This window comes from Aplidium turbinatum, chromosome 7, assembly GCF_918807975.1.
Source record: "Aplidium turbinatum chromosome 7, kaAplTurb1.1, whole genome shotgun sequence".
NCBI lineage: Eukaryota > Metazoa > Chordata > Ascidiacea > Aplousobranchia > Polyclinidae > Aplidium > Aplidium turbinatum.
In genome coordinates, this window is record NC_137478.1 from 27,140,665 (window position 1) to 27,167,617 (window position 26,953).

At 36.8% G+C, this 26,953-nt stretch overlaps 2 protein-coding genes and 1 long non-coding RNA gene across 4 annotated transcripts in view; 1 reads left to right on the forward strand and 2 right to left on the reverse strand.

Annotated features, from left to right (window-relative positions):
* LOC145774019 (uncharacterized) overlaps positions 1-611 on the reverse strand; it is a 29,971-nt gene extending 29,360 nt beyond the window's left edge. Inside the window, exon 1 of the mRNA XM_082585152.1 lies at positions 389-611. Within this exon, the coding sequence (XP_082441278.1) occupies positions 389-477 (89 nt within the window). The 5' untranslated portion in view covers positions 478-611. The remainder of the gene's footprint in view (positions 1-388) is intronic.
* Positions 612-12,036: 11,425 nt separating this feature from the next.
* Positions 12,037-26,731, reverse strand: LOC145774739 (alpha-1,3-mannosyl-glycoprotein 4-beta-N-acetylglucosaminyltransferase A-like). 2 transcript variants are annotated; one of them, XM_082586037.1, is made up of 7 exons: positions 26,529-26,731; positions 24,518-24,763; positions 23,585-23,764; positions 20,984-21,196; positions 19,535-19,684; positions 18,367-18,486; positions 12,037-12,627 (listed from the first exon to the last, which is right to left on the reverse strand). In XM_082586037.1, exons 1-7 carry the CDS (start codon positions 26,631-26,633, stop codon positions 12,472-12,474), a joined length of 1,170 nt encoding a protein of 389 aa, XP_082442163.1. In that variant the 5' UTR covers positions 26,634-26,731; the 3' UTR covers positions 12,037-12,471. The 2 variants fall into 2 exon arrangements, with proteins under 2 accessions (XP_082442163.1, XP_082442164.1); XM_082586038.1 differs by having other exon boundaries at positions 12,038-12,627; positions 18,371-18,486.
* Positions 15,067-17,676, forward strand: LOC145774785 (uncharacterized). The gene is made up of 3 exons (XR_014290055.1): positions 15,067-15,202; positions 15,405-15,597; positions 16,313-17,676. It is a non-coding gene; the product is annotated as an uncharacterized LOC145774785 (long non-coding RNA).
* Positions 26,732-26,953: the final 222 nt, after the last annotated feature.

Below are 26,953 nucleotides of genomic sequence, written 5' to 3' on the forward strand. Positions count from 1 at the left end.
CATTGCCACAAGTAAGTAAACTTGTCTGCTTAAATAAAAACTTAACTGGACTATGGTCACATTTACTACCAACAACATACTGTTATGTTGAAAGCAGTTAATCAAAAACGTCACAGAAGACAATATGCACCATAAAAAACAACTCATGTCTTGGAATCAAGTAGCACAAAAGAAAAATAACACACATTGAATGCATTTGGCAGTGAACATCATAGCAACCATGCTTGTATCTAAACTTCATCAGGAATAAGCTTCTAAAGAGGCTTTCCTGTTTTGAAGACAAGTATTTCCTTCATAAATCAAATTCAAAAAGTTAGCAATTTCAGACTGATGCATCATAACAATGCCTGCACACAAAAGACTTTGATAAATTAATAACAAACATTACCCTCTAAAGTGATTTAAAAATCCCATCCCTGCTCTTTGGACGCCTCTCTGTTGATTTTGATGCGAGTTGTTGGCTGATGGTGTTGCCATTATGTCCTTTAACCGGAACGTTTTACAATAACATAAGCTTTGATTTTCTAATAAAAATGCCTCTTGGATTGGCTATATATAGATTTAAACCAGCAAAAATCAGCAGCTTAATAAGTTATGTAAACTTTGTATGCATTTACATCACCTCATACGAAAGCTCTGCACAGAGAAAACCAAGTTATAATTTTACTAATGAGAAATGTCAAAAATCATTCCAAGACTCAGACCAAGACAATTGAGTAACTACGGAAAAAACCAGAGGTGGACATCCGCTACTTTAAAAGTAGCATGCTATCGCTACAATATGCAAAAAGAGGTGTGCTGTTGTTACCAGTTAATGAAAAGAAATGAACTACAGATACCTGGACCAAAAATAAAATGTGCTACCGCTACTTCCACGCATTACTTTTCTCTTTAACTGACACTGGAAAGTATTCAAGGACATTGTGAAGTTAAAATGACCTAGAAAACAAATTGGGAAAAAAGTAGCACCGCTAGTACTCCAACAAAAGTGTAGCGCTGCTTTCGATTTTGCTGCCAAAAAGTAATGCGCTAGTAATGGCACTACAAAAGTATCATGCTACAAATGTAGTGCGATACTGCCTACCTCTGGACAGTGGTGCTGAAGTTAGTTGAGGATTGGGGAGATAAATCAATATTTTATCAAATTTTAGACGATTTTGAACATTGGGGGGATGCATATTTTTATACACAATTTTAGTGGTACCGATATTAAGTTTATTAAACAATCACTGGACCTCGATAAATTACCTGCTAACAGCATAATATACAGATAAGAAATCATGGAAATAAAAGTGATACAAGTGCTTTTGTGACTGACTGCTGCAAGATTAAGAAACAAGCAAAAAAATTGGTACCTTCAGCGTGATTCAAACTTATGACCTTCCAATGAATACTTAGTTTTTCCAAAAAAAGTCTCTCCTTCACTAAAATCCCTGCACTTAAGTGCACTACAGGACAAAGTCACTAGTCACGAGACTGAAAACAATCAAAGCTACATAAGAACATCTGCAATTTTATGACAAAAATAATAACTTTCAAACACATCACAAGAACTTGTTACAACCGAACATATTGCGTCTTACGGAGTGCGCATTGAAAACTCATTAGCAATGTCATTAATGCTGATTGCTGATGTCATTAAGATTATTTTGGTGAATGTTGCAAACAATGCTAGCATTCAACCTTTTCTGTCCCAAACTATTTCTCAGCCAGGTTTTCAATCTACAAAGATTGGAAAACGACCTCTCACAAGCAGCAGAGCTTACCGGGAAAACTAAAAAGATCTTACTCAGCTGGAGTGGTTGAGTATAGAGAGGTTTTTCCAACTCGGACAATGCCTGGTAAGCTCTTTTAGCATCGTACAGAGATTTTCTCATGTTGCCTTTGTGAATGAATCAATTTGATAACTCATCGGCTGTCTATTCAGCTCTGGATAATTTTTGACCATTTTAGGAACTAAGCTGGTCTTAAAAATTCGTGCAAGTTCTTTATACTTTGCCGAGTCGGAATTCAGGCTACTTTCAAACCGTTCGGTCAGTTCAGAGATAACTATGTCCATGAGCTGATTGTAAAGTATTTTATAATGCATTTGAGTGTCTGCAGTAGCTGCCATCAAACCTCCATCCAATCTTTCAGAGACTCTTCTTTGCCGTGGTGCTTGCAAAGGCGTGATAAAACTAGCAGCAAATTTTTCCCAAAGTGAAACTGCATTTTTGTAATTGTTGTCAAACTCCAAATCACGATATTTCTCTAGAGTGATTTTCAGGATCTGAAACAGCTCTTCACAAGAGTCAATGTCAAGCTTTTCTCCTCGCAACGTGATTGCTCCATAAGTGCCAATAAAGGCTTCGAAATCAGCACAAGTCCAAAATATGTTTCAGCTTTAACTAAGCTTGTTAAACTTTCTTGTGCTTTTATTTTTGCTTCTACCATAGACAGTAGACCAGAAGCAACAGTTTCTGACAAAGTTTTTGTGATACAGTTGACCAATGACCACCGTTGACTGAAGCCTATCGGTGTCAACCTGCACAACTATCTCATTGGGCACAATGGCCGCAGTTTGCTTCAATGAAGGTCCTTCATTGTCTAGCGTCAAATCCAAGACAATTTAGAGTGTGATCAAACATCAATAAAAGAAAAACAACAGCAATTCGAGATGCTTGCAAACAACTAAATCGAAGTGCAACTTCATAGCAAATAATTTCTTTTTAAATTATTGGGGGGATGCTGCCAAAATATTGGGGGGATATATCCCACCTACTTCGGCACCACTGCCTCTGGAAACCTTGGTCCAGAAAACATAAACATTGTTAGAATATTGAGACATTGGTGAAGTTATCCAGTATGATCTTTGGGTAAAAGAATTAACCAGTTATTGTTGCAAAGAAAATTAGTTAAAACAGTGTGAGATACATTTTGTTGCAACTTAGTCAACTTTATTGCTTCCCTTGCTCAACCCATCAGGATATGCCACTGATACAGAAGCACCGAAGTCGCTGATTGGAGTTGCCAGTGCCGGAGTGGCTGAAATAGTTAACCACGCAAAGTATCTTGAAGTATATGATAGTTAATAAATCAAATTTCGGATTGGGGTTATTTTGATAAATCAAACCTCACTTTCGGGTTAGAGTTATCAAATTAAGATTGTAGCCCCTCCATTACAAATCATTACGAGTTGCCACACTGCAATGATCTATTCACTTCCAACTACATTTCTAGACAAAATTAAAAGATTGAGAAAAAAATACAACAGAGCCGAACCCCGAAGTCCTTGATCGGAGTTGCCGCAAACATTTCAAAATTTCTCTTGATCTTTTCAGGGGATGAAATAGGTTGCATCCTTATAAAGGGTTAGAATGAGAAATGTTTCCATTTCTAACCCAGGGTTAGGAATTAGGTTAAGGTTAGGATTCTTAATAAGGATTCAACCAATTGGTTAAGGAAATCTTTCTATTTCTAACCCTTAATAAGGATTCAACCTATTGCTAACACTGCTTCCCATCTGTTGTTGAATATATTTGTACCGGTTTGTATTTGTAACGTACACTATTTTTCGTAACAGACAAAATAAAAGGTTTCTCTCTATTGTATTGGTTATATAGTATATGGTTAGAAATGTTTCTATCAATGTTGCAATTGTTGCATCTATGTTTGACCATGTGTGATGTGACTCTGCGGTTAACACATGAAAATGAGGCACTTTAAATCTCTAACTGGTTGGCCACCCTTGATTTATAGCCTTTGAATAACAATAGGAAGACAGTTGCAACATCAACTGCGAGAATACACTGTCTTTGTAGCCTTATTTGATAATTTGTTCGAGTGGACATTCTCCAACTCTTAGACTTTCAATAATTAATAAACATTGGAAGTTGAAACTATCTTTTTGAGCCTAGACCTATAGTCTAACAATGTTGACAAACTTATAAAAACATAAAGCGCAAATTAATAAGCTTATAATATATTTTACAATTCTAGGTTCTAGCCATTCAAAACAGCATAAACTGGGCAAGTTACGGGCAAACTGGTCCGCCCCGTTAGCTCAGTGGTTACGCGCCCGACACAAGATCACGCAGCGCAAGTTCGACTCTCGGGGTATGCGCTTGAGCAACGCATTTCAGGACTGCTCTCCATTCAGCGGCATCTAAAGGATGGAATAATTCCCCAGCAACAACACTCAACAATCGGAAAACTCCACTCTGCAAATCTTGGTAACCGGCCCTGCGTCAAGAGCCTCTACAAGTATGCGAAACTACCAGGAATAACCAATCAAGGCTTTGTCAGTCCGAGGATAAAGATTCAAAACCAAACCAGTTACCCTGCTGTAGCATTTAGGCTAGCTAGCCTACTTAATATCTAAGTCTTAAAACTGAGGCGTCATCCGTTCTGACGCTTTCGAGTTTCGACCCTCAGTCACTCCATAAATTATCTCCTTTCACGGCTACTGTCACTCCAAAACGGAGAGACAGTAGCCTATCTACCTTACGGTGGCGGCCTGGTGGGTGGCATAGGCCAACTGCTCTACAGAGAAACCATCCTATTTCTGCATTGATATAAATGGTTGTATTTCGTATGGTTGGTTGGTTTTGAATGTTTATCCTCGGACTGAAAAAGCCTTGGTACCATACTTGGTAGGTTATTCCTGGTAGTTTCGCATATTTGCAAAGGCCTTTGAATCAGGCAGAAAGAGAAATTTAGTTTGCAATTAATCGTGCCTGTTGCATCTTTTTATTAGCATAACGAACAGAGACATGTCAATTTTATGTAGTATTCCTGGTAGTGATGGCACTAAACTATTAATTAAACTATAGCATTGTCTTGTCGGAATAGTATGTCAGCTCTGAACTGAATGTCAAATATATTCCTATGGATTCAGTGCAGCGGGCAGCACAAGAAAACTGGTATAATTCTATTCATTTTTTATTGATGAAAAAAACTGAATAATACAGTAATAATTTCATCTAATGTGAATCCTGTTCCACAAATAAAGAAAAACATGTTTTCATATTAGCCCCTTCAAAACTTCACATTTAACCGTCACTAGCAGTCCTTTTTTTCTGCGATTTCCTTTGTTATGGCGTAAAAGAGACTGCTCATGATTCTGACGTCATAAAAAAACGTTTTGTGTGTTCGGATAGGGTGGTGACTTTTGAAGTTCAAATTGTGTCATTTCGCGTGAAGCTCTTGTTACGTCACAGGCAATTAGTTTACTGTCATTTTGCATGGATGCTTTGAGGGAAAGATCAGTAAATCCACAATAGCGGAAATACAGCGGTTTGTGGTAACCGTAGGATTCATGAATACCGAAAACAGTAGAGTGCAAGTATTCTAATATGCTACAGTACATTATTTTGGTACACACAGTGACACAAATAGGCTATGATGTTTTTCTATTGCATTGGGTTTCTTAGTTTTGTTTTCATAAAAATTATTGAAAAACTACCAAAATGCAGAATATTGCACTGCATTATACAGACCTAATTGTTTATGAGTTCAGCTGCTTTTTCAAATCAGATTGAGTTTCAATTTTGTGTGTTTTTAAATTTTGTATCCTATAAATTTCTCAGTAAGTACTGTACAGTACTGGTTATCTTCGACATTTTGTGATCGCCTAGCCTCGTGGTTTTCCAACTTGTTGGACTGCGGCACAGCAAAGAATTCAGAATGTACTGTGGCGTCTTGCTTCTTCTTCAACAGATTAATCATATTTAATCAGTTGTGGCCTCCCATATGAACTTCCTCCATTTTGCTCTGTTTTTTGTTTCTGCTAGTACTTCTGGCATATTTTTTATTCCGGTAATTTGCTTGATGTCAAAATATTTCATTTTTTGTCTTTGTTCGTTTGCCTTGCACCAAAGCAGTCAACATTAAATTTTCCAACGAGTTGCTTCTTGCTATATGTCCGGAATATATTAATTTTCGGAGGTTAGTATTGTTAATGAGACCCCAGTCATTGTCTATTTGTTGGGTAACAAATTCATTTGTTTTTCTTTCCATCCAGCTGATACATAACGGCCTCCTGTAGCACCACATTTCAAAATTTTTTAAAGTCATGTTTTTTTCATGTTGAAATCTCACATCCGTACTTGGCAATTTCGAAAACGAGAGTTTGCAGTAATCTTAACTTTGTGTTTTCACACCGTTGTAAGTGATGTCACAGCTGTTTTTGCCATTGCAATTCGCCTTTTAATTTCTGCTGGTATTGTCAGAACTGTCTGTTATGACACTGCCCATCGACTTGCTTGGTCAATGTTTTTTTACAAAATATTGTTTTTCACTGGCTTCTGGAAGGAAGTTGAACAAACTAGTCATTTTATTATTCTAGATAGAATTATATAATATAATTAATTCAATTTAAGTTTATTTTAATCAATGTACTGTAGCCTACACCAGTAAAATCATTTAGTTTTACTGCAATGTGAATTGTCTTCTTTTCTACACAAATAAAATAGTCTTGATCAGTATCATTGCAGAAAAAGCTGATTCACATTTAAGTAACCTTTGGTAAATGGTAATAAAATACAAATGGCTTGTCGAGCAACATCAGGATCTGGTTGATGTATGTTCATTTGTTCATCCAAAAACTACCAATGTCTCTTGCATGTCTCAGCTGTACTGAGCTATCCATGTTTAATTTTAACGGTTGCACTCAGGCTGCCCAGCTTAAGCTGATGACATGCAGAAGTAATGCAAACGACTGTTTTACGCAGTTAAATGTTGGGAGTTGTCTGATGATCAAGCGGTTTATGCAGTTTACTGTAGTCTACTATATCTTCAACTACTATATCAACTACTTATATCAACTTAGTCTACTTCAACAACTGCTTCTAAACTAAATTGACAGTTTGCAACTGTGCGCTTATAGTTATACTTATAGTTGCAACATTCCAATTACCAAACCTCTCTGGCATGGCACATAATTTGAAAACGCCTGGCCTAGCCTACAGTTATCAAAAACATGCAAGAATGTTTCACAGTCTCAATTTTGTCATGGAAAAATACTATTGCCACAGCATCTTCAACTTCATAACCCCACATGAAAGAGAATCTCAAACCATGACCCCTCCCTTAAATGATGTCATAATGCACATGAAATTGGGCGAAGACCAATCTGAATGTGTTATTGTGTTAATACCTCTTGCTATCTTGGCGACATGATTAGTCAGCAGGCTGATGCAGGGATGCCATTACAGCTAGAATCGCGTCTGCATGGAAGAGTTTCTGTGAGCCCCTTGCCGTTATTTTTCGGTATTCTCTTCTTAATTTGAGAACACGTACGTACAACATGCATCAGAAACATCATGCTTAATGCCAGTGAGATGTGGCCGTTCACTGTGGGGACATCAAGTGTTTGAACTGTAATGACAATGCTATGGTGAGGTGGATATACTCAAAGCAACTGGGAGTTAGAGTTTGGTGGAGACAAATAGAAGATGACTCCCTGACCTAAGAAGGTTCATTCACTGAAGGGAAATAATCTATGTAAACTATCAAAAAGTAGGTGGTGTGATAGCATGCTAAGCGAACTCCTTAACGGTAACCTGGTGATGGTCAACATTCAAAATGGGAGTGAAAAAAACACATCCAGGCAGAGCGAAGTTTGCTCACATTTAATCTTTGCAATATGGAGAACAAATGACGGGAAACCGTAAACTAACTAAACCAAACAAAAGGAATCTGAATGTAACTATCATTAAATAATGCGTGGTGACAAGCTAAATATCAATGCAGACAAATTTGATTAAATGAAATCAAGTAAGTTTTGATGAAACTCCAATGTGTTGAAGTTTTGCTGAGGCTAAGAACAATAATTTTGGTATTGGTTCAAATGTAGTTAATTCTACCATAACTTTACTTTGACTACAAATTGGTTCTATTGTAGAATCTTACATTTTATGAAATTACTGTTTAGGTGATTAGGATTAGCAAGTAACAATGGCATTTGAAAGAAAGTGGGTTTCTGATTCTAATCTTGATAAGTTATGGAACGATACTATTGTGAAAAAAGAAGCCAACAAGCAGAGACGTTCGCCGGATTTCTGCAGAGAAGCTGTCCTTAGTGCCACCTTAAAAAGGATCTCATCTGAAATGACAATGAGAAGATTTTCTTCACCTATGCTAGATATTGACTTAAATTCAGATGATGATTCTGATGACGATGATGATGACAATTTAACTGTTCTTACAAATGTGACCATGAACATGGATAGTAGTAAAGATGCTTTAAGTACATGTATCGAGGTGTCAAAAGAGAACGGTGAAGAAAAAACTTTCACTGACTTAAGTACATCAAAAAGTTTATGCCATAAAAACATGGAGTTAACAATGTTACAAAATGTAAATGTTATGGAATCATCAGGTACGCTTTTAGAACCAGTTATTGGTTCACCGAAACGAAAAAGAAGAGATTCTGATGAGGACGATTTAATAACACCATCAGATGAACTACAAACTTCGAATCAGTGTTCTCCTTCCAAGCGTCAGCGTATCAGAAATGCAATACATTCACGAAGTATCTCTAAAAGTATGTCACCAATGCGGAATAAAAAACATATTTGTGGTTCTACTGTAAAGAGGAATAGTGTTGAAAATATAAGTAATGACACTCACAAGCTGCCAAATATCCCTAAATTGAAACTAATTCCTTGCGAAGATAATTCAAACATTTTATCAAAACCTTGCCTAAATTCGCCTCTTTCATCTCCAGTAAAGTCAATGGTGAATAGCATATCAGAGTTATCAATTGGTGTGAAGAAACAATGGGATAATACTGATACTGCATCATGGTGTGTCCCAATACCTGCTCCAGGCCATGAAGATCCATTGGAGCTCGATGGTTTTTTTAATAATCTCAAGCAAGTGACCTCGTAGTAGGTCTCAAAAAAATGTGCGGTAATATATACATGTGGTCATGTAACTCTGAAGTTGCTGATTCTATAGCAAGCTCAGAAATACATGATATTTTCATGTTTGCTGTTAAATTGTGATTACAACAACCTTATGCTAGCATGAACGTATCTTTGCAGACAGCAAAATCTGTTGTTTTTGCATTCATTCAACAACTGCAGAAGCTGAATCAATGTAAAAAGGACAGATTTTGCTGCCCTGGCTTGTGGAGGAATCAAAATGCAATGTTTAGTAAAGTGTTTTTGATTGTTTTTACACATGAAATTGCCTTATAACTTTCAACTGACCCGCATAGTATTATCATGGGAATGTGTGTGACAAACTGTGTATGCTTTGCAGTAGCCATGCTATCATGTTCGAAGCACCTCTATCACATCCATTAAAATCACAAGCTTTAATAGTTGTCTTTAAAAAATGATTAGAGTTTACATTCTTTGAAATGTCATCCTAGAACCAAATCGTGGTCTTCTTTTCCTTTATAGTAATGTTTATTGTTTAGCCTACTGCCGGCGTTACACTTTTGTTTTTTGAGGAACACATGTCCTTCTGGTGTGCAAATTTTTTAGCAAGCTTTTAACCAGTGAACAGTTTTTTGTTTATGATGAAAATCAGTGCTGAACTCGTCGTGGTCGAATCTCTCATTATGACGTAACATCATTCACTTGATGAAGCTAAATCATTGTACGTCTGATCAATACTTCAAGTATGAAGCGTACACCAAAGTGCAATTACTGAAGAGTGTGCATATCTGCTGCATTTGTCCCATAGACGGTGCATTTAACATGCGGATCATATAAAAATTGTCAAAAAGTATTTGTCAACAAAGCCACAAGCACGATACTACGACACAAAACACTTTTTTTATATTTGGGTTCTCTTAATTGTTTTGTAAATTTTATAAAACTTTTTTTTATATTGCAAAGCAAGTGCTTGAAGCAATGCAAGAAAACCAGGCTTCTTTGAAGCAAAATGGATGATGATGACAGCAAGTAATTTTGTTTCGGGATGCATTGACATATCACAGATATTCAAAATGGAAGTCTAAGCTTTTTCAATGCAAATACTTATTCTTGAGATTGTGTATTTGCCCGATGATTAATAACTATGAGGATTATTAGATGGAAAACAAGAAACAGTATCACAGATTTTACAACAAATCCGGTCCAAATTCATTACCGTTACACGCTTTTGCAAACCTCTCTTTATTTCTTTTATTTTACGCGCTTTTACGTTATTGATTGAGAGTAGAAATACCTAAGTTTGACTTTCTAAGGTTTGCATTAAGTATCCTTTTAAACGTAGCAGAAAGATACGATCGAAAAATGCTTCGCTACTGAAAGTCACTTTGGGCCATTCTCGGTCGTATCCGCTTTTCATAACAACATCCTGTTTGAGTGAGTACTGTATTAAGATTTTTTTTATTTTATAATTATTGCTGTAGCTGCCTATTGTAAGGACAGGCTAATACGTGCGCTCTTGCGGTTGATACGTGATTTACTGATTTCAATTTCTTTGTTCCGGTTTGGTGAAGAGAAAACCGGGTGATCTACATTTTGGTAATACCTTTCTATGACTTGTAGCCTACATGTTTTTTTGATTTTCTCGTTTAATGACATTTGGAATGAGCAAGGCAGTTTGGTCCATGTTATTTTGCAAACGTAGCCTGTGCGAAACGTGAGGCACCCAGAACTAGCGGAAAAAGTCCACGCACGTGATTTAGCTTTTTGGACTTTGGAATCGGCAACACAATGGCTTCACTTACAAACAATTTTGGTATTTTCTATTTTGACTGTCCGAAGAAACATGGTTGCAATTGTGAAGATAAACTAACTGCCTTTCAGTTTACATGAAGTTTAATGTATGATGCCTTATTAATTTTTATTGTCTGAACATTGAACAACCCTTATCATTTGCATAAAACATGCGCTTGTCATTATGGCCTTCGGATAATGTTTTATTTGTTTTTATGAAAATGTGACACAATCAGTGATTTACTTTTATGAGACCAAGGATTTGTGTGCTGTACTTCTACATTCGTTTTAAACTTACCTATAACCCAGTCAGCAAATTCGTCTTTTTTTTCATTTATTCAACCCTGCACAGTGCACACATGGAGGGAAATTTAGAATGTTGACATACAACCAGAAAAAGGACCTGCATATGTTGAATCAATGTAAAAGGACGAGTTCTGCTGGCCTAGGTGGAAGCTAGTATTTTTCAATTATTCCTTCAAACCAGTGTCATTTCTACTTTAGATCACGTATTGCTCAGTCATGCACTAAACTTTTGGTACCATCATACAGAATGTTTTATAATATATCCGTGGATTTCGAGAACGTCTGTTCATGACATGTGTCTGTAGTTAAAGCGTAGGTCACTCTTCAGGACGCAAGATGGAAAGTGTCATTCAAACGTCAAACCTTTTGCTTGCAAATGAAACACTATAAAAATCTGTACGATTTTTTTGAAAGAAAACACTGACTGATTGAATCTTTATCCTCGGACTGGGAAAGCTTCTTCGAGAGCTTAATCCTGGCAGTTTCGTATACTTGTGGAGGCTTGGAATCACTGGTGCAAGCTCAGTTACCGAGATTGACAGAATGAAGTGTTGTTGCCGAAAAATTATTCCATCTATTAAATGCCGCTGAATGGAGAGCAGTCCTAAACGTGCGTTGCTCAAGCGCATACCCCGAGAGTCGAACCAGCGTCGCTTGATCGTGAAGCTTCTTCGTTCACGAAGTCACGCACTAACCAACTGAGATAACTTCCAACGACATTTCTAAATATGTACGGTTGTCGGCTATCAAAAAATTGAAACCCTGCTGTCACAGTTTGAAAGTAATTTTGCGGATACTTTCAGAAGATTTAACGTCATAGTAAGCAAGCCTGTTGGCCTGATGGCAAAGCGAAGAGGAGGTGAACTTATTGTTTCTCTTTGTGGCTGCACCTAAAAGAGATTTCACAATAGGTGGTGGCTAGTCGATGCACTCACAAGCTTCACTTTTGTTTTTTTTGCTTGCCATTGAGACAGACCAAAATTCTTAAAAACTTTATTCAATTATAAATGCTTAGAACGATGTATTGTTGCTTCATTATCACTTAAAATTGTTCTAGTGTTAAATACTTCCACGCCAAACTGTCCAAGGGCAACACGGGATCCGGACATTTGCACCATCAAACTGAACCTTTTGGAATATTTTGGAACTAAACTTGACTATTTTGGTCCGATTTCAAAGCCTTGCAGAATCGGAAATCGAGCATTTTCAGTCTGTAGCTCTGATAACGAAGGCTTTATAACTCTAGTTTATTTGGGTAATGAATGCTTTAGCATTCCACTGCGCTAAGTCAGCGCTAAGCTTACCCAATGGGTGACTACGCTAGCCAGATAAATCCGCAATCTCTTACTTTGCAGTCGCATGAAAGTTTGCTTTTGCAATTAAGTCCAAGGAAATCAGCTCACCGAATGGCTTCAACGTATCTCATCAGTACCAGTGAAATGTTCCCAGGATGACGCAGTAAGACAAGTAAACTGACACAAGGTTGCTGTTCCAGTCATGATTTGGCTTAGTGTATTTGAAAAGATGCGTTTGACATATCGTCTTCACGATACAGCGGTTGTTTTAATAGTGTTTGTTTCTCCGTGGTCTTGCTGGTTTCTGAATGTTCGACCGAAAGGTGTTGTCCTTTAGCTTCTGTACTTTTCCTTTCAGTGACGATAACCTGGAATGCAGACATAAAATCAGGAAAAAAGCGTGCAGAAAAAAATATAGAGATCATACCATACAGAATTCACATTGTTAGGTTTGCAGATGGCTGCAATTGTTTTGTTTTCTTGAGCTGATGCGATGGGCATATAGTAGGCTTTATTGCTCAATGTTTCTTGGCAGCCGAATGTAGCCTACCTACCAAGAACTGAAACCGATGGAACACACTTATTTGAGTTTGCGTATTTTAATTTGTCGATACCGGGCTGTAGCCTATAGTGAAGAAAAAAAAAATTTTAAGTTTATTTTTATCAAATTTTGACCTTTGAACGAAATTGCTTATTTGTAGAAACAAATATTTTGTTTTCAGACCCAAACGTAATATTTTGCCAAAAAGTCAAGGTATTTTATGGATTATAAAAAGTGCGTCGTATTTTTGGCGATAGATTTAGGTAACCTGTGTTATTTTGTCCTTGTGGAAAGGGCACTTTGCCTCGATTTTCTCCGCGTGGTAAATTAAATTCAACAGCAAAATCTCGACAAAGGTCTAAATCTGAAGACGATTTAGCTTGCTTAGGCATTTTTGTATTACAGAATGTTAGTAGGCTATTCCTAACATCCAAACTGTTGATCTTCGAAAAGACCACGTTTGTGAAGAGGAAGTGTTTTGTAAGAATTATTTAAATACATAACAATGAACAAACAATGGACAACTTGCGATAAAGTTAGCTACTGCTGATCCAAGTGGACATTGTGACATAGGCCTATTTCCTGCTTATATTGTTTAATTGTGTCGCAGTTCCTGATTTACAATGCTTCCACAAGGATTTTGACAAAATTACTCTCAAGAATCACAAAAGTTTGTCAAAAGCCATAATTTGACAAATTTTGACTATATTTTTACCTATAAACTTCTTAGTAACCAGTGGCGGCTCGTCTATAGAAACTGCAGAACTGCAGCACCCCCTGCACATTTCAGAATTTTTTTTTTTATTAATTTCACGTTTTTTTTATTTTCTCTATAGATCCTACCGACTAGATCACTAGAAGTTTCGTAATTTCTGAATTTTAAAAATTACTATGATTTTTCAAGTTTTATATTTGGAAGCTCTGAACTGCAAGCTCTGCAGTTGTGATCTTATAAAAGAAGAACAAACAGGAGTGGTGACGTCATATTTGGCTGAGGTTGCTTTAAAACTGCACAATTCCGAACTGCAAATTTTGCAGTTGCCAGTCAGGCTCAGGCTAGCTATTGTTGCAACTTCGTCGTTTTCAAGCACAATGTTAGGTGGCTGCGACTGATGCTGTTACATGGTTAGACTAATGTGCTTTGCTTTCTGCACTAAAAGATAAAGCTTAGACTAGGTTATCGTTCTTACTTAATTCAATTTAAATTTTAAGCTAGGTTCATTGTTTACTTGTGATAATAAGTTAAGGTCAAAAATCTAGGGGTGTAGCCTAACTGTAAGAACAACGCAACTTGGCTAGATTTTTTATCAGCATTTTGCTGAGCAGGGTCTGCCATATTTACATTAATTTCACATCGCATTGTTATTTTCAGGCTGTGTGTTGGTGGTTTATAAGTGCTAGGCTACTTGTGCAGCAAGTTGTAGACTGGTAGAAAGATAGGTTATGACATGGGAGGCTGCAACGTGGTGCTGTCAATGTGAACTTTCGTATACGAACAGTTAATAAAGTTCATGAACATTTGAAACCCTTAAAATTCTGCCTTGATGAAATACAGTCTATATCAACTACTGATCATACCATTTCAGAAGCAACAGGTATTTTGCATTAACTTACCAACCGAAAAATTGCTCTGTTGGTTGCAGCTGTTTCATCAAATAATGCCTCATGTTGAAGTGATTTTCAACCAAATGCAATTTCGAGATATTGATGTGTTCAAAGTATGTACATGAATGTATAAGCAATTTCAAAAGTGCAATTTCTGTGATAAGAAACTCAAAAGTACTGTGAGAATTCTTCAAAAACACTTATGGCTGAAGCGAAGGAGGTGTGTGACTGCATATGCGTTGACAACTTGACATAATGGCTAGATATTCCTTCACCAAACAATTAGTAGCTGCAAAATTGTTCAACAAGAGAAGCTTTAATAGCTTTAAGAATAAACTGCCCATACATGAGGTGGCAGTAACTGTTGAAGCATATCCCATCATCATAGAAAAAGAAAAATTTGAAACTGAACTTGCAGTATTCTGCAGCAGGTCGGACATGCATGAATATTCCGCGTTATTTGAATTGTTGACATTTATTCAGAAAAGTAATTTAAATGATGCTCTCAGTGAAATTTCCAAACTGGTAAAAATCCTCCTGACCATTCCCATGACCACAGCAGAGCCTGAACGATGCTTTTCAACATTAAAAAGAATCAAAACTTTTCTGAGGAGTACCATCAATCAAGAAAGGCTCTAATCACTAAATGCTCTTGCCGTCATTTCAACGGAGAAAAAAATTTTTGTCTCCCAGACATTAACGACAAAATCATTTACCTTTTTGCTCAAAAGAAAACAAGAAGAATGGATTTTGTCTATAAATAAGCTTGGTTCCAGTTGATATGGAGCAGTTTATTTGTAAGTAACTTATGTTTTATAGTTTATCCCACTGTTTACCTAAGTTGTATCCACCCTAGTTATAGCCTGCATAGTGCATGTGCAGCATGCACTGTAGGAACTTTGTGTCTTTTGTTTATTTGTTATTCATAGTAATGAAATAACCCATCATAATAAAATTTGTCAGATAATCCACAAGAAATCTTGTATATATATATTTTAGCAAAAGAAAAACTTTGCTGGATCATCCATGGCCTTGACTGAGTAACTCACTACTTAGCGGAGAGTTCAACTCGTCAATGATGCAAAACACCAATTTGGGAAAAGAAATGTCTGGACAATCAATGGCAACAGTTTTGTGTATATTTATTCACAGACACACATAATCAAATCTTCAGAAGACATCCTAAAGTTAAGTATGTACTGATTAATTAATCTTTTAATGTTTCGGGTTAGGCCTATTAATAGCCTATCTAATTTGTTAAAACTGGTAACTATTTATAAAACAATGCTTATATGTATATTATATATATGATACTGCAAATAATTTTAACCTATGCATATTGTACAGGCTAGATTGTCACTCTCCTGTTGGACACTTCCTTGTTACTTGTAAATTAGGAGAAAAAGTCTGCTTTGAATTCATCGTATTTTTTGTCCCAACAATGATAGTTGTAGCAAAATCCCGATATCAAATGAGCAATATTGTGTTCAAACTGGTGTTTTCGTGTTTAAATTTCACAACAATTTACTACCAGATTGCTTCTCCAACCGTTTTAAATATGTCAAAGAGGTTAACAGCCTGTGTACAAGAAACCATGATAATGATTCTCTAAACATTCCATGCTTCTCAAAAAGCTTGTAACTCAGCATTCAATAGAATTTACAGGTGCAAAAACATGGAACGAATTTCCTTCCCTCAATTAGAAAAAGTGATACAAAGTCACTTTTTGTCCACAAACTAAAGCAACATTTAAGCAAACAAAACGGATACGCAATAGAAAGACAACGTAGAAAGGCTGTTTTTTGCATTTATATGAAGATTCCAGTTGAAATCCGAAATACTTTACAAAAGATTAGGCCTACCTAACAATAATGTTGACTGCTTGTGCTGTACTTTTATGTTTGTAGATATTAACAGCAAACGCAACACTCCATAACTAACACGACACCAAAGGAGATGAGAGCTTCATCAACACCATCAGGACATCATCAACTACCAGCTCATCCATTCCATCACCCACCAGGACAAGAAACAACAAGTTAAACTGGATCTCAAACCTCAATCGTCATAGGCTACTGTGTGGTGTGCAGTCTGATCATAGAAAGAGCTCAACATCTGCTCTCCTGGGCCGCATCGAAACGAGCTTTTGCCTGAGGATGGGTTTCTTCTATGTTCGGTTTTCTTTCTCCATCTTATTATTATTATGATTACTGCTCAGTGCTCATCCACATCAATATTGGAACTGACAAAGTCAATCCACAACACTTTTCATTAAGATGTCATTCATTACTACATTTGTGCTTGTTTATGTTTTATTTTTTACTGTTTGTTTTTTGGGTTTTGTGGCCGTGCTAACTAGACATAACCTACTACATGATTTTCTATTCAGGCACGTTTTAAACCTTTCAAGGTTTTGCCACCTTTTCCCATTCATTAACGTGCTGGTAGGCCTATATCGACTATTGTAGTTAGTAGTACAGTATCTTTTTGGTCTCGGACGCGTTAATGACAAAAAATAAAATGATTGACTGATCTATTACTTCAGATTTCCTATTTTGCACTAACCTTTAAGAAAAAGCAATTTTTTTATTTCAAAGTTCTAAAAGTCCACATTTTCAACTGCTCAAAATTTTTATTTTTTGTCTTGAAAACACCAGGAATGACATTTTAGAGCATATAAAAGTGCAAAATTTTCTGGGGGGGCATGCCCCCAAACCCCCCTAGGAAGCTCGCGCCTTCGGCGCTCGTCTGTTTGTGTTGGATTATGACGTCATACTTACCATCAAATTTGCAGCACCCCCATCACCAAAGGTCACGAGCCGCCACTGTTAGTAACAGTCCCCTAGGTGCTGAAAACAACTTTATTCTTTGATTCGTAGACAGCCGAGGTCCTTAAAAAATTTTGACTTTTGCGGGCCTTACTCATGACCATGCCACAGAGCTTTCAACCACCGGTTTTGACATGGTCTGGTAGGTTCATACAGTATCAGACCTTGTCTGAAGTAGGCTGGTATTTGTGAGGAAGACAGCTGACACATACGTCATACATGCAATTGTTACGGCCAATCTCTGTACAAATCAAACGTCATATAAAACCGTTCAAGTCTACTGAATATTACGTCATGGAAGTTGCTAGAAAATGTGCCAAAATTGCACCATCGTTCATAGACTTGTGTCAAACTTGTTTGGACTTGTTTGGGCCTGTTTAAACAGGAAATATTACATCAGCTTTAAACACCTGTTGGAATGACTTCATAATTGTCTTTCATTTATTGCGTCACAGTTACTTTCTACGTGAATTTGAGATATTGATATCTATTCTGGTCATTCGTAAAATGATTGTTTGAAAGTTGGCCGCACATTTAACTGTTGGCTTAGTGCTTGCTAGCTGGACAAAGGTTCCGTCTTTTATCCAAGTAATCTGTTGTGTAGTGACAGTTTAAGTGGTGTAGGCGTTGCACCCCCTCGTTTTCGGTAGCCTCGGGCTAATTTTACAGGAATACACTGTTTGAAAAGAAGTTCAAGTGTGTGTTTCTTCGGTCATTATATACAGACGAACGGATTAGGGAACTTTATGTTAAAATTTTCCCAAGAAGAGATTATGGTTTACCGCTGTGACCAGCAATGACCAATCTGCCTTTCTCAATGAAACTCTTTAGCTCCACCAGTTTGTCGACAACCATAAAAGGTTTGTGACGATTATATACGCTTGGAGGAGCTAAAGAGCTCTATTTGGAAGGCAAGTTGGTCAAACTTTTCGAGGCTTAGATTGTAACCACATCATGCAAAATCTAAAGTGGAGGCAAGGTCACAGACAGAGGAAAGCTTGTGTTTGTCTCACACGAGACTGTTGAAAAGACCGCAGTCAGGAATATAAACGGATATATGGCTGCAATAAACGAAAACTTGGCTATGAGCCACTTGAGCACACTTTAAAATTGAAGTAGCCTAGATTCTGCACTTGCTTGCCAAGATGTTGAAAAAGGGCAGGTTTTATGAAAGGGGTCATCTTTCCGCGGCGTATTATACAGCGATCACGTCTTTCGTCGTAGCTGCAATATAGCGTCGCTGCGTAGTCCATCTGTAAAGTCAAGTTCATCTTGTTGTTGAAATGATGTCAAAATGGAGTTTAGCTATTATATCAGTATTTTGAACATCTTTCTTGCTTTCATCATAAATCGAGTTACAACAAAGCGATATCATTTGGGTTTGGTGGTTGTGCAAATTTAAAATATTAATTTTCAAAAGCTGTTTTCTAGATGCATATTTTAAATCTTTTGGTTTTGCCATCTTTTTCTTTTGTTGGTGCTAAACTCCATTGAATTAAAACGTTTGTAAAATTTGGCAAGTAAAACAGCTTGTCATTTCCTTGCCATTGCATTGACACAACTTGAGCTGATGAACAAAAAACAACTCAAAACTAATCGCCCAGAATGTGAAATAGAACTGTTTTCATTTATTGCATAAGCGATGTCTGATGTTAAGCAGTTGTACCAATTTTGTAGCAGTAGCCTAATTTAAGTTTCAAAAGGAGTTAAGTTGCTAGGATACTAGGCTACTTGTTTATGTCGTAAGCATCTCACAACACAGCGTTTGTGACGCATTTTATGTGTGGCTCGTGCTAACTAAATTTCAAACAGGTAGTAAAACAAGGCGAACAAATGTAACATACAAGAGTAAGCGGGAGAAGAAAATTAGCTCTTTGAAAAAATTATTTTTTCTTTCAGGCTAAATTCTCTTAATTTTGTGTCTAGCCACCTACAATTTACAAATTCGCTCACCAGACACAGGTTAGCATTTTAATATTTTTTGACAAAGCGTAAATTTCTTATGTGTAAACCGCCAACTTTTATCCTTTTTATAACTTATTAGGCTATCAATGGGTCGAAAAATCATTTTCGCATATAGACCAAAATTATATAGACATTGGAGAAGTACACATGCTTGGCGTACTCTACGGTTTAACTTCAAGTAAATAAAATCAGCAAGGTTCGTAATTTTCTATAGTTTATCCGTAAAGCTTTTGCCACCATAAAGACGGCTTTTTCAGTATCTTATTCAAATAATAGCCTATCTTATTTAACTTTAGATGGTGTTATTGTAGCCTACACTAGAAAATGATGAAGTACTTGCAACCAATCCAACGGTTTTTTATTCCAAAACATATGAATAAATGCAGCAAGGTGTGGAAGCTCCCGAATACGAAATAATTTTCCAATGGCGCCTAAATTGCAAAATGAAAGATAAAGCCAATCTTCGTTTTTGCGCGCTCGCACAGTCTGCAAAATAGAAATTTGTTGTAAAAAATACACAAATTTATCCTCAAAAATAAATTTAATACAGAAGACAGCCTAGCCTGCCGTACCTGATAAATGCATAAAGTCTGATCTCAAAAAGTTAGCCCAATGGTGGTAGGCTAAGTTTATCGTTAAAGAATCGACAAAGGAACAGTTGCGAGTGTTCCATCGTCTTTCCTGATAGCAAATTAATCATGGGCTCAAGCGCGGATCTATGGGGCCCCCCCCCCCCCCCGAAATTTTGTGAGAAATTGTTGAATGGTTTGATATGCTTCTAAACAGCTGATATTAGTCCCACAGCGGACTTACAACCCCCCCTTTGGCACGCGTGTGACCTCACGATATTGAGAATGATGCTTTCAGTCTCTATGTCTCTAAAACAAAGTTTGTCTATTTTTAAGCGAAACTGCATTAAAAGAGCGAGTTTTGCCAATACCAAACATTCAAACATCTCAGCCAGGAATTAGCAACAAGAAAACATAGAGACTTAGCTTTATTACCGAAAAAATGCCGAAGAAAACATGATCTTATCCTTTTGCTATGCCACCGGACAGCACCATTTTACAGGAATATTTATACCCATATTTTTGTTGAAAATGCTCTCAGAATGCACCAAATTCAAACTAATTTTTCAAAATTTTCTGGGGGAGGCCCCCCAGACTCCCCGCCGCTGGGTGTTGCCTTTGGCGAAAAGGCCGGCGGGCTTTGCCCGCCGGCCGTCAAAACCCCTCAAACTCTTGGCTACGCCACTGATTGTTCATATCTGTTTTATCTTTTTATTACTTTTTAATTCATTTTCAAATTTTCTGGCCCCCCCCAAAAAAAACTTCTAGATCCGCGCCTGCATGGGCTGATGATCTGATATAAAGGCCGTGACGTGAAAGGCAAGTTCATCGTTAAAGAATCGACAAAGGAACAGTTGAGAGTGTTCCATCGTCTTTCCTGATAACAAATTAATCATGGGCAGATGATCTGATATAAAGACCGTGACGTAATAAATGTCAAAGGTGAAGCCTTTTCAAGGTGGAATGGTAAAATCTTCTGCACTGTAGATAAGATCAGTGGTGAATCCAGGATGCATGTGGGAAATCGCCCCTTGCCTCAAAACATGAGTAACTTTTTTTTGTGTAGTCTCATAGTGTTGCCATTTTACGACTATTTTGATTTTTCTGCTTTTATTTGCCTACCTTAATCAAAATTTTGTTGGATTAAAAGACTTGAAGACTGTTACTTAAATACTTTTTGGACTTACATAAATTTTGAAGTAGCCTATAACTTTACCGATAAAATTTTGCTGATGTATCCTCTACTTGCGGCTATGTCATCTTCCACCATCAGGTAATATGTAGGAAAAATATCATAAATATGCATCATGAGCAAGACTTGGTCTAAGTTTTGCTTTGACCTCCATTTCACTCGCTCTAACGAATCTTTGAAGTTTATTTCAAGCGAATTTTGCCAGTCCGGATAATAATCTGGAGGAGGACTTACAACCTAGAAAAAAAAATGCGTTACGCACTCAACAGTGGAGTGCATGGAGTCAACCGTACGATAATTTTAATTATACCATTCACATTTATTTGGTTTGAAGCCTACATTAGGCTACAGAAAAACTTACATCAGTTTAACTGCATTATAATAATGTGCAAGAATCAGGCCAGTAGCATATTGAACCACTTCAGTTCAAAAGTAGCCTATTTAAATGATCTACGGTACTTTAGTTATTTTTCATCAGTTTCCACTCAGTGTTTATTCATCGATGGTAAATTTTTCCATATCAGCATTGCAAATTTTCAAGTTTGTGTAATTTTTATTTTGCAATTTCGGTAAACAAAAACAACTTAGAGTTCAACTTAGAGTTCATGTACTTAGAGTTCATAGCTCTGCAAGCTTCCGTAGATGTCTCAAGGTCAAATATTTAGTCACTAATTCTTGAACAAGTTGGAACCAATGAAACGACACACGAACTAGTTAGACTACTTAATATATTAATAAAGCGTTTGGCTGTGATAGTATTTCTTTGTAGCCTATTTCGTTAGCTTAGATGACAATACGAGCTTAGGCTTAGTAGCCTCTACGTAGAGTTGCAAACCATTTTCTGTCAAGTGGCAACATATCAGAATGGCAGCAAGTAATATATTGCAATAATCATGGTAGACTACTTTCATCCATCAATCTATTGAATAGTATGGACTATGGTGTAGTTCAGGAATCAACACTTGACCCAAATAAGTTCTTTTCATAATTGACCTAATATTTGTCCAGGGATAATGGAATTAACATTAACCGTGGAGTACGCCAAGGATGCGTAGCCCACTTCTTCCACGTCTTTCCCGTTAAGTGCGTAATTAAATTTTCGAAACTCTCCTTACTGTGCGTATTTAATTTGATCACTCGCAGTATTTTTCGTCGCATTATTGCTTGCTAGGATATTGGGGAAGCGCCATGACCCATGACCCAGCATAATAGCCTACGGTTTTGTTCAATTTCCTTTTGTGTCTATTGCTTTACCTTTTCATCGACTATTGCGGAGAAGTCTCCGGCTGGACTATTGTTTTCTGGTGTAATCGCATTACTCTCAAGTGATTATACGATTCACCATTGTGAAATTATTCAACTATAGTTGTTTATTATGAAGAAAAAATAAATCAGTTTACAGAACAGAATAATTTCTAAGCATTTATAGGACACCAAACAAAGTAGGCTACACGTAAGTTTAGCTTGGAAATATTCAAACTGTATCATTTTCAAAATATTCAAACTATATTAATTCAAATTTTATTAGAAACAGGAATTATAATACTCAAGTTGATAAGTTACAATTGTTTTGTCAAAATGTGCTTGTAAGTTACTTATTCGAACCAAGGTTGAGAAAAACCCGGGTTTTAAAAAAAAAGCCCAACCTACATGGGTTTTTAAAAAAACGTTTTTTGGGGGGTTTTATTTAAAAAGGATGCAAAAAAGGTAGATTCAAGCTTATTTCACCTCATAACTACTTTTTACCAATAAAGTGGCTCTCACAGTACATGCTGGCATAACTCAATAAAATAATGCACTAGGGCTGTTTAACTATGAGGCCTTCTTGCATAAATGAGTTTTAGTGTAGTACAAAGAGGCATTACTTGATTTTTGTGCACAGAAATATCCACTGTGTTTTCAATTTATCCTTGAAAATTTAGTTCACAAGCACATCCTTAAGTTCTAATTTGAAGTTTGTTTTAAGTACCTTAATTAAGTAGTGGACTTTTGTTCATTTTTTTCAATTTTCTAATAAAAACTGGACAAATATGATGCTCTGCTTTTTTATGTTATATTTTTCAGTGGTTCTTTTAAAAAAAAACACCCGTTTTTTTGGGGGAGGTTGGGTAAAATACCTACAACCCTGATTCGCACTCATGTGACTCCACTTGTAGCAATCACCTTATGAACCGTCTACGCCATTTTGAGATTCAAAACATTACACATGACAACGGAAATGCTTTAGATTGACATAATTTTCATACCAGTACGGTAAGTAAAAGTTTGGAAATGTTTCGCGCTTTGGGGGAGGCTTGAGGGATAAATTTACTCCCAAAATGGGTTTATAATGCTAATATAACGTTTTATGACTTTGTAATACATATTGAATTACGTTTCATCAATGTTTGGCTGCATTCAATAGCTATATTCTTAAAGACTTAAACAGCTTCTTTAATCTTTATGTCAAACTTCAAACTGTTTGCCTCCCTAAAGTTTTCTTTCAATAGCTACGTCACTTGTTAACATTATGGTTTGAATTTTTTTTTATTTTTACTGGTCTATATCCAGTACGTAAAAAGTTTGCTAAAGTAGAAAGACAAAAAAACTTGTTCTTAAATTAATCCCTGGTTTAACCTAACAAACCTGTAAGCTTCCAGAGTCCACCTCATTTTTAAATGTTGAATATATCAGATTGCATCTTTCTGTGATGTATTTCCTGTCTGTATCCGCCACAAGAACAACAATTTTGACAACACCTGTACCAGCTTCATGATTATTTATCAGTTGATTGAGTGTGTCCATTAAGTAATCAGCCTTTTCTCGCTGTAATTACAATAACCAATGACACGACATGACGAACGTGTAAGTATTAGATTAACATATAAATCGATGTAACATGATAAACATAAACATGTAAAATCTACAACATTGTGCACCTTGAAACCTCAAGATCAAGCGGCACTAGTTGGACTCTTGGGCTTTGTGTTTGAGCAACTTAAGTTAAGGACTATTCTCCATTCTTTTGAGAAGGAGCGGTCTTCCTTGCGTCAGGACTACCTGACTACTCACGGCACCTAGTGCCTAGTGGATGGAATAATTTATAGTGAAGAATTGAGAGGTCGTAGGGTGGAGGAGACTCCATTAGTATGGCCATGTACAACGAATGAAACGTGACTCCTGGGCTAAGAAGGTTCAGTCGATAAAAGTAGAAGGGCGTAATCCACTTGGACGACCAAAGAAGAGGTGGTGCGATAACGTGCGGAGCGACCTCCGAAAGGGGAACTTTGTGGCGGTCAATGTTCAAAATAGGAGTACAGGAAAGCCGCCATCAAGCCGGATCGAAATTTACTGACGTCCAACCCTCGCAATACGGGGAACAAAGGACGTAAAACCGTGCACTAAATAACCATCAACACTTCTACAACCATTGAAAACTTCACTCTGCCAATCTCGGTGACCGGGCTTGCGTCAGTGGTTCAAAGCCTCTACAAGCATGCGAAACTGCCAGGAATAACCTATCAGAGGCTTTCTCAGTCCGAGGATTAAGATTCAAATCAACCAAGTGGTCTTACTTACCTTTACAGTAGGTATTCCTATAATTATTGCTGTCGCGTTGGAAGCATCAACAACGCCTAACTCAACTTTCGCTCTTGGTATTGTAAAGCCATTTCTTAAAATTATGCTTGGAGAGGTTGTAGTCTTGGGCTCACTCGCCGTACTCCTCGGACTGATTTCTTGTAGATTGTGGTTTGGTGTCGGAGTAGTTGTCGTAACATTTTTACAGGACGATACCGGAACTGTTATTTGTACAATCTTGACAGTCTGCAGTATAAAGTAAGCAATTGATTTTTCCTTCAATTCGATTGAATGCAACAAAGTTACCGTATATTAATTGATATTTTTACACATTTACAATTAAATCACCAAAAGGTTTAAGTTAAGCCTAATGCTAATGACACAAAATATTTTCAGTGCAACGGCGCAAATTTGTGCTCTTGTAACCTGATCTTTCAATGCTCAAAGCAGTCAGCCTATAAGTTTGTGTAAGTTGCGGATGCTTTGAAATACATAAGCTTTTGTTCAACTAATTATTGTGCAAGATATAGCTTCATGGAACAAAGTTAAACGAATCAAACTGTTGCTATATGAATCCGCGTTGTCAAGCTCGCACACTAGCCAAGGCCTCTAAGCTTCTTTTTCGGCGACCAAGCATGGCCAACCAGAGCATTTCCCGGCGGCCAATTTCTGGCAATCGGCAGCCAAAATAAAAACCCGTTAAAAATTTGTTTTTAATAATCCGAAAATCAATATCGTGCTTTTGCATTTATTTAGATAGCCTAGCAACGCAAACAAGTTCACAAAATATATTTGCAGTTGTATTTATGTGTAGGCTATTGCTTGCCAAGTAGATCGGCCGACGCTTAGCCTTTTTGCAAAACTTTTATCAGAAACATTTCTCGTCGATGTGAGAAAGACTTTGCAATGTTTAGGCAAAGGTTGTCAATGAAGAGAAAAAACTTTCACGAACAAACGTAAGTGGAGAAAAAAAAGTTTCAAATATCAACGGAGTTGAGAAATGTTGGCTACTCATAAATTGTTATTTTGGGCTCAAACTTTGTAATGATACGTCGTCTGGATTTGATTTTTGTTAAATTTCGTCTGAAGAAAACATTATTGACCTATTGTGTTATTCGGTTACACTCAATTATTTCTCATTTACATTCTATTCAATTTGTTTGTCAAATTATATGGTCACATTGCGCTAGTTTCATGCAGCCAACAGGTACCACTGAGAGTCACTCAGCCATTTCTTTTATGACAGAACAATAGGCCTAGGCTATACCTTTTTTTTAAATTGTGATTATTTTTGTATTGTAATACTGTTACTGAAAATGTTTTTACTCGTAGCCTTGAACTATTTATTGGCTTGAACTTTTCTTGGTTGCACTGAAGTTTAAACGCCCTTGCTACAAGAGTTTATTGATTTCAAAAGTTTTTCCTATTTTTAATCACCCGGAATAAAGTTTATATTTGAATAAAACCACAGGACTTCACTTAAGGATCGCAGCAGCACATGATTTTTTTTTTCTTTCATTAATATTACTGAACATCAGCCTATCTTGTTTCAACGTAATTTGCCGATGCTTGACATTTGTCACATTAAGAGCTGGGAAGCAGCTGACTCGATGACTGATATAGTCTTTCGCTGCTTCCTGTCTGTTGTGGTATTTAGATAGCTATGGTACTATTTTATTCGTATTGTTTATAATTGTACCGTACTATTGTCGCAATAGACGAAATAAAAGGTTTCTCTCTCTCTCTCTCTACAGAAAGCCGGCGACCAAACATGGCCTACTGGGGAAGCCGGAATTTCGGAAGCCTAATTTCGGAAGCCATTTAACGACTTCTCGGCGGTCCTATAGGCCTACTTCTAATCAAAAAACTTTCAAGCTGTAATTAGGTTATAAGCTATCAAGGTTTTTCTTTTGTTTGCTTGCCTACGCCCTGAGATAAAGTGATACTGCAATACCGTATGTAAAACATTCACTGCGCATAATTTTTTTTCACCCGCTAACTATTCTCTTACCTTTTCACATTTACGTAAAACAATCGCCACTTGGAAAATCCCAAACATGCAGCAGAATAAGAACATCATGAAGGCTGCGTGTCGAGCTGGTAATAAGGAACGCATGGCTTTTTAGATTTTTCGAATGTGAAAGTTCTGATAAGATTAAAGCTATATTTTATTCTAATTTATTCTTCTGTGGTCAGAATTTTTGTTGATGTCCTACTGCTGGATAAAAATACAAAAAGCTTGGAACGTTGACGCAACTCACGCAACAATAAATTGTAGGCTATGGGGTAACTATTTTATTTTGGCTCACAATGTTATGGCTTTCCCTTAAATTTACTCTTACCAATTATTTGGGTATTTATAGAATTTATGCTAGCTAATGTAGCAAATTTATACCCTTCAGAAGAAATGTACACTAAGGGGTAAATTTACTCTGG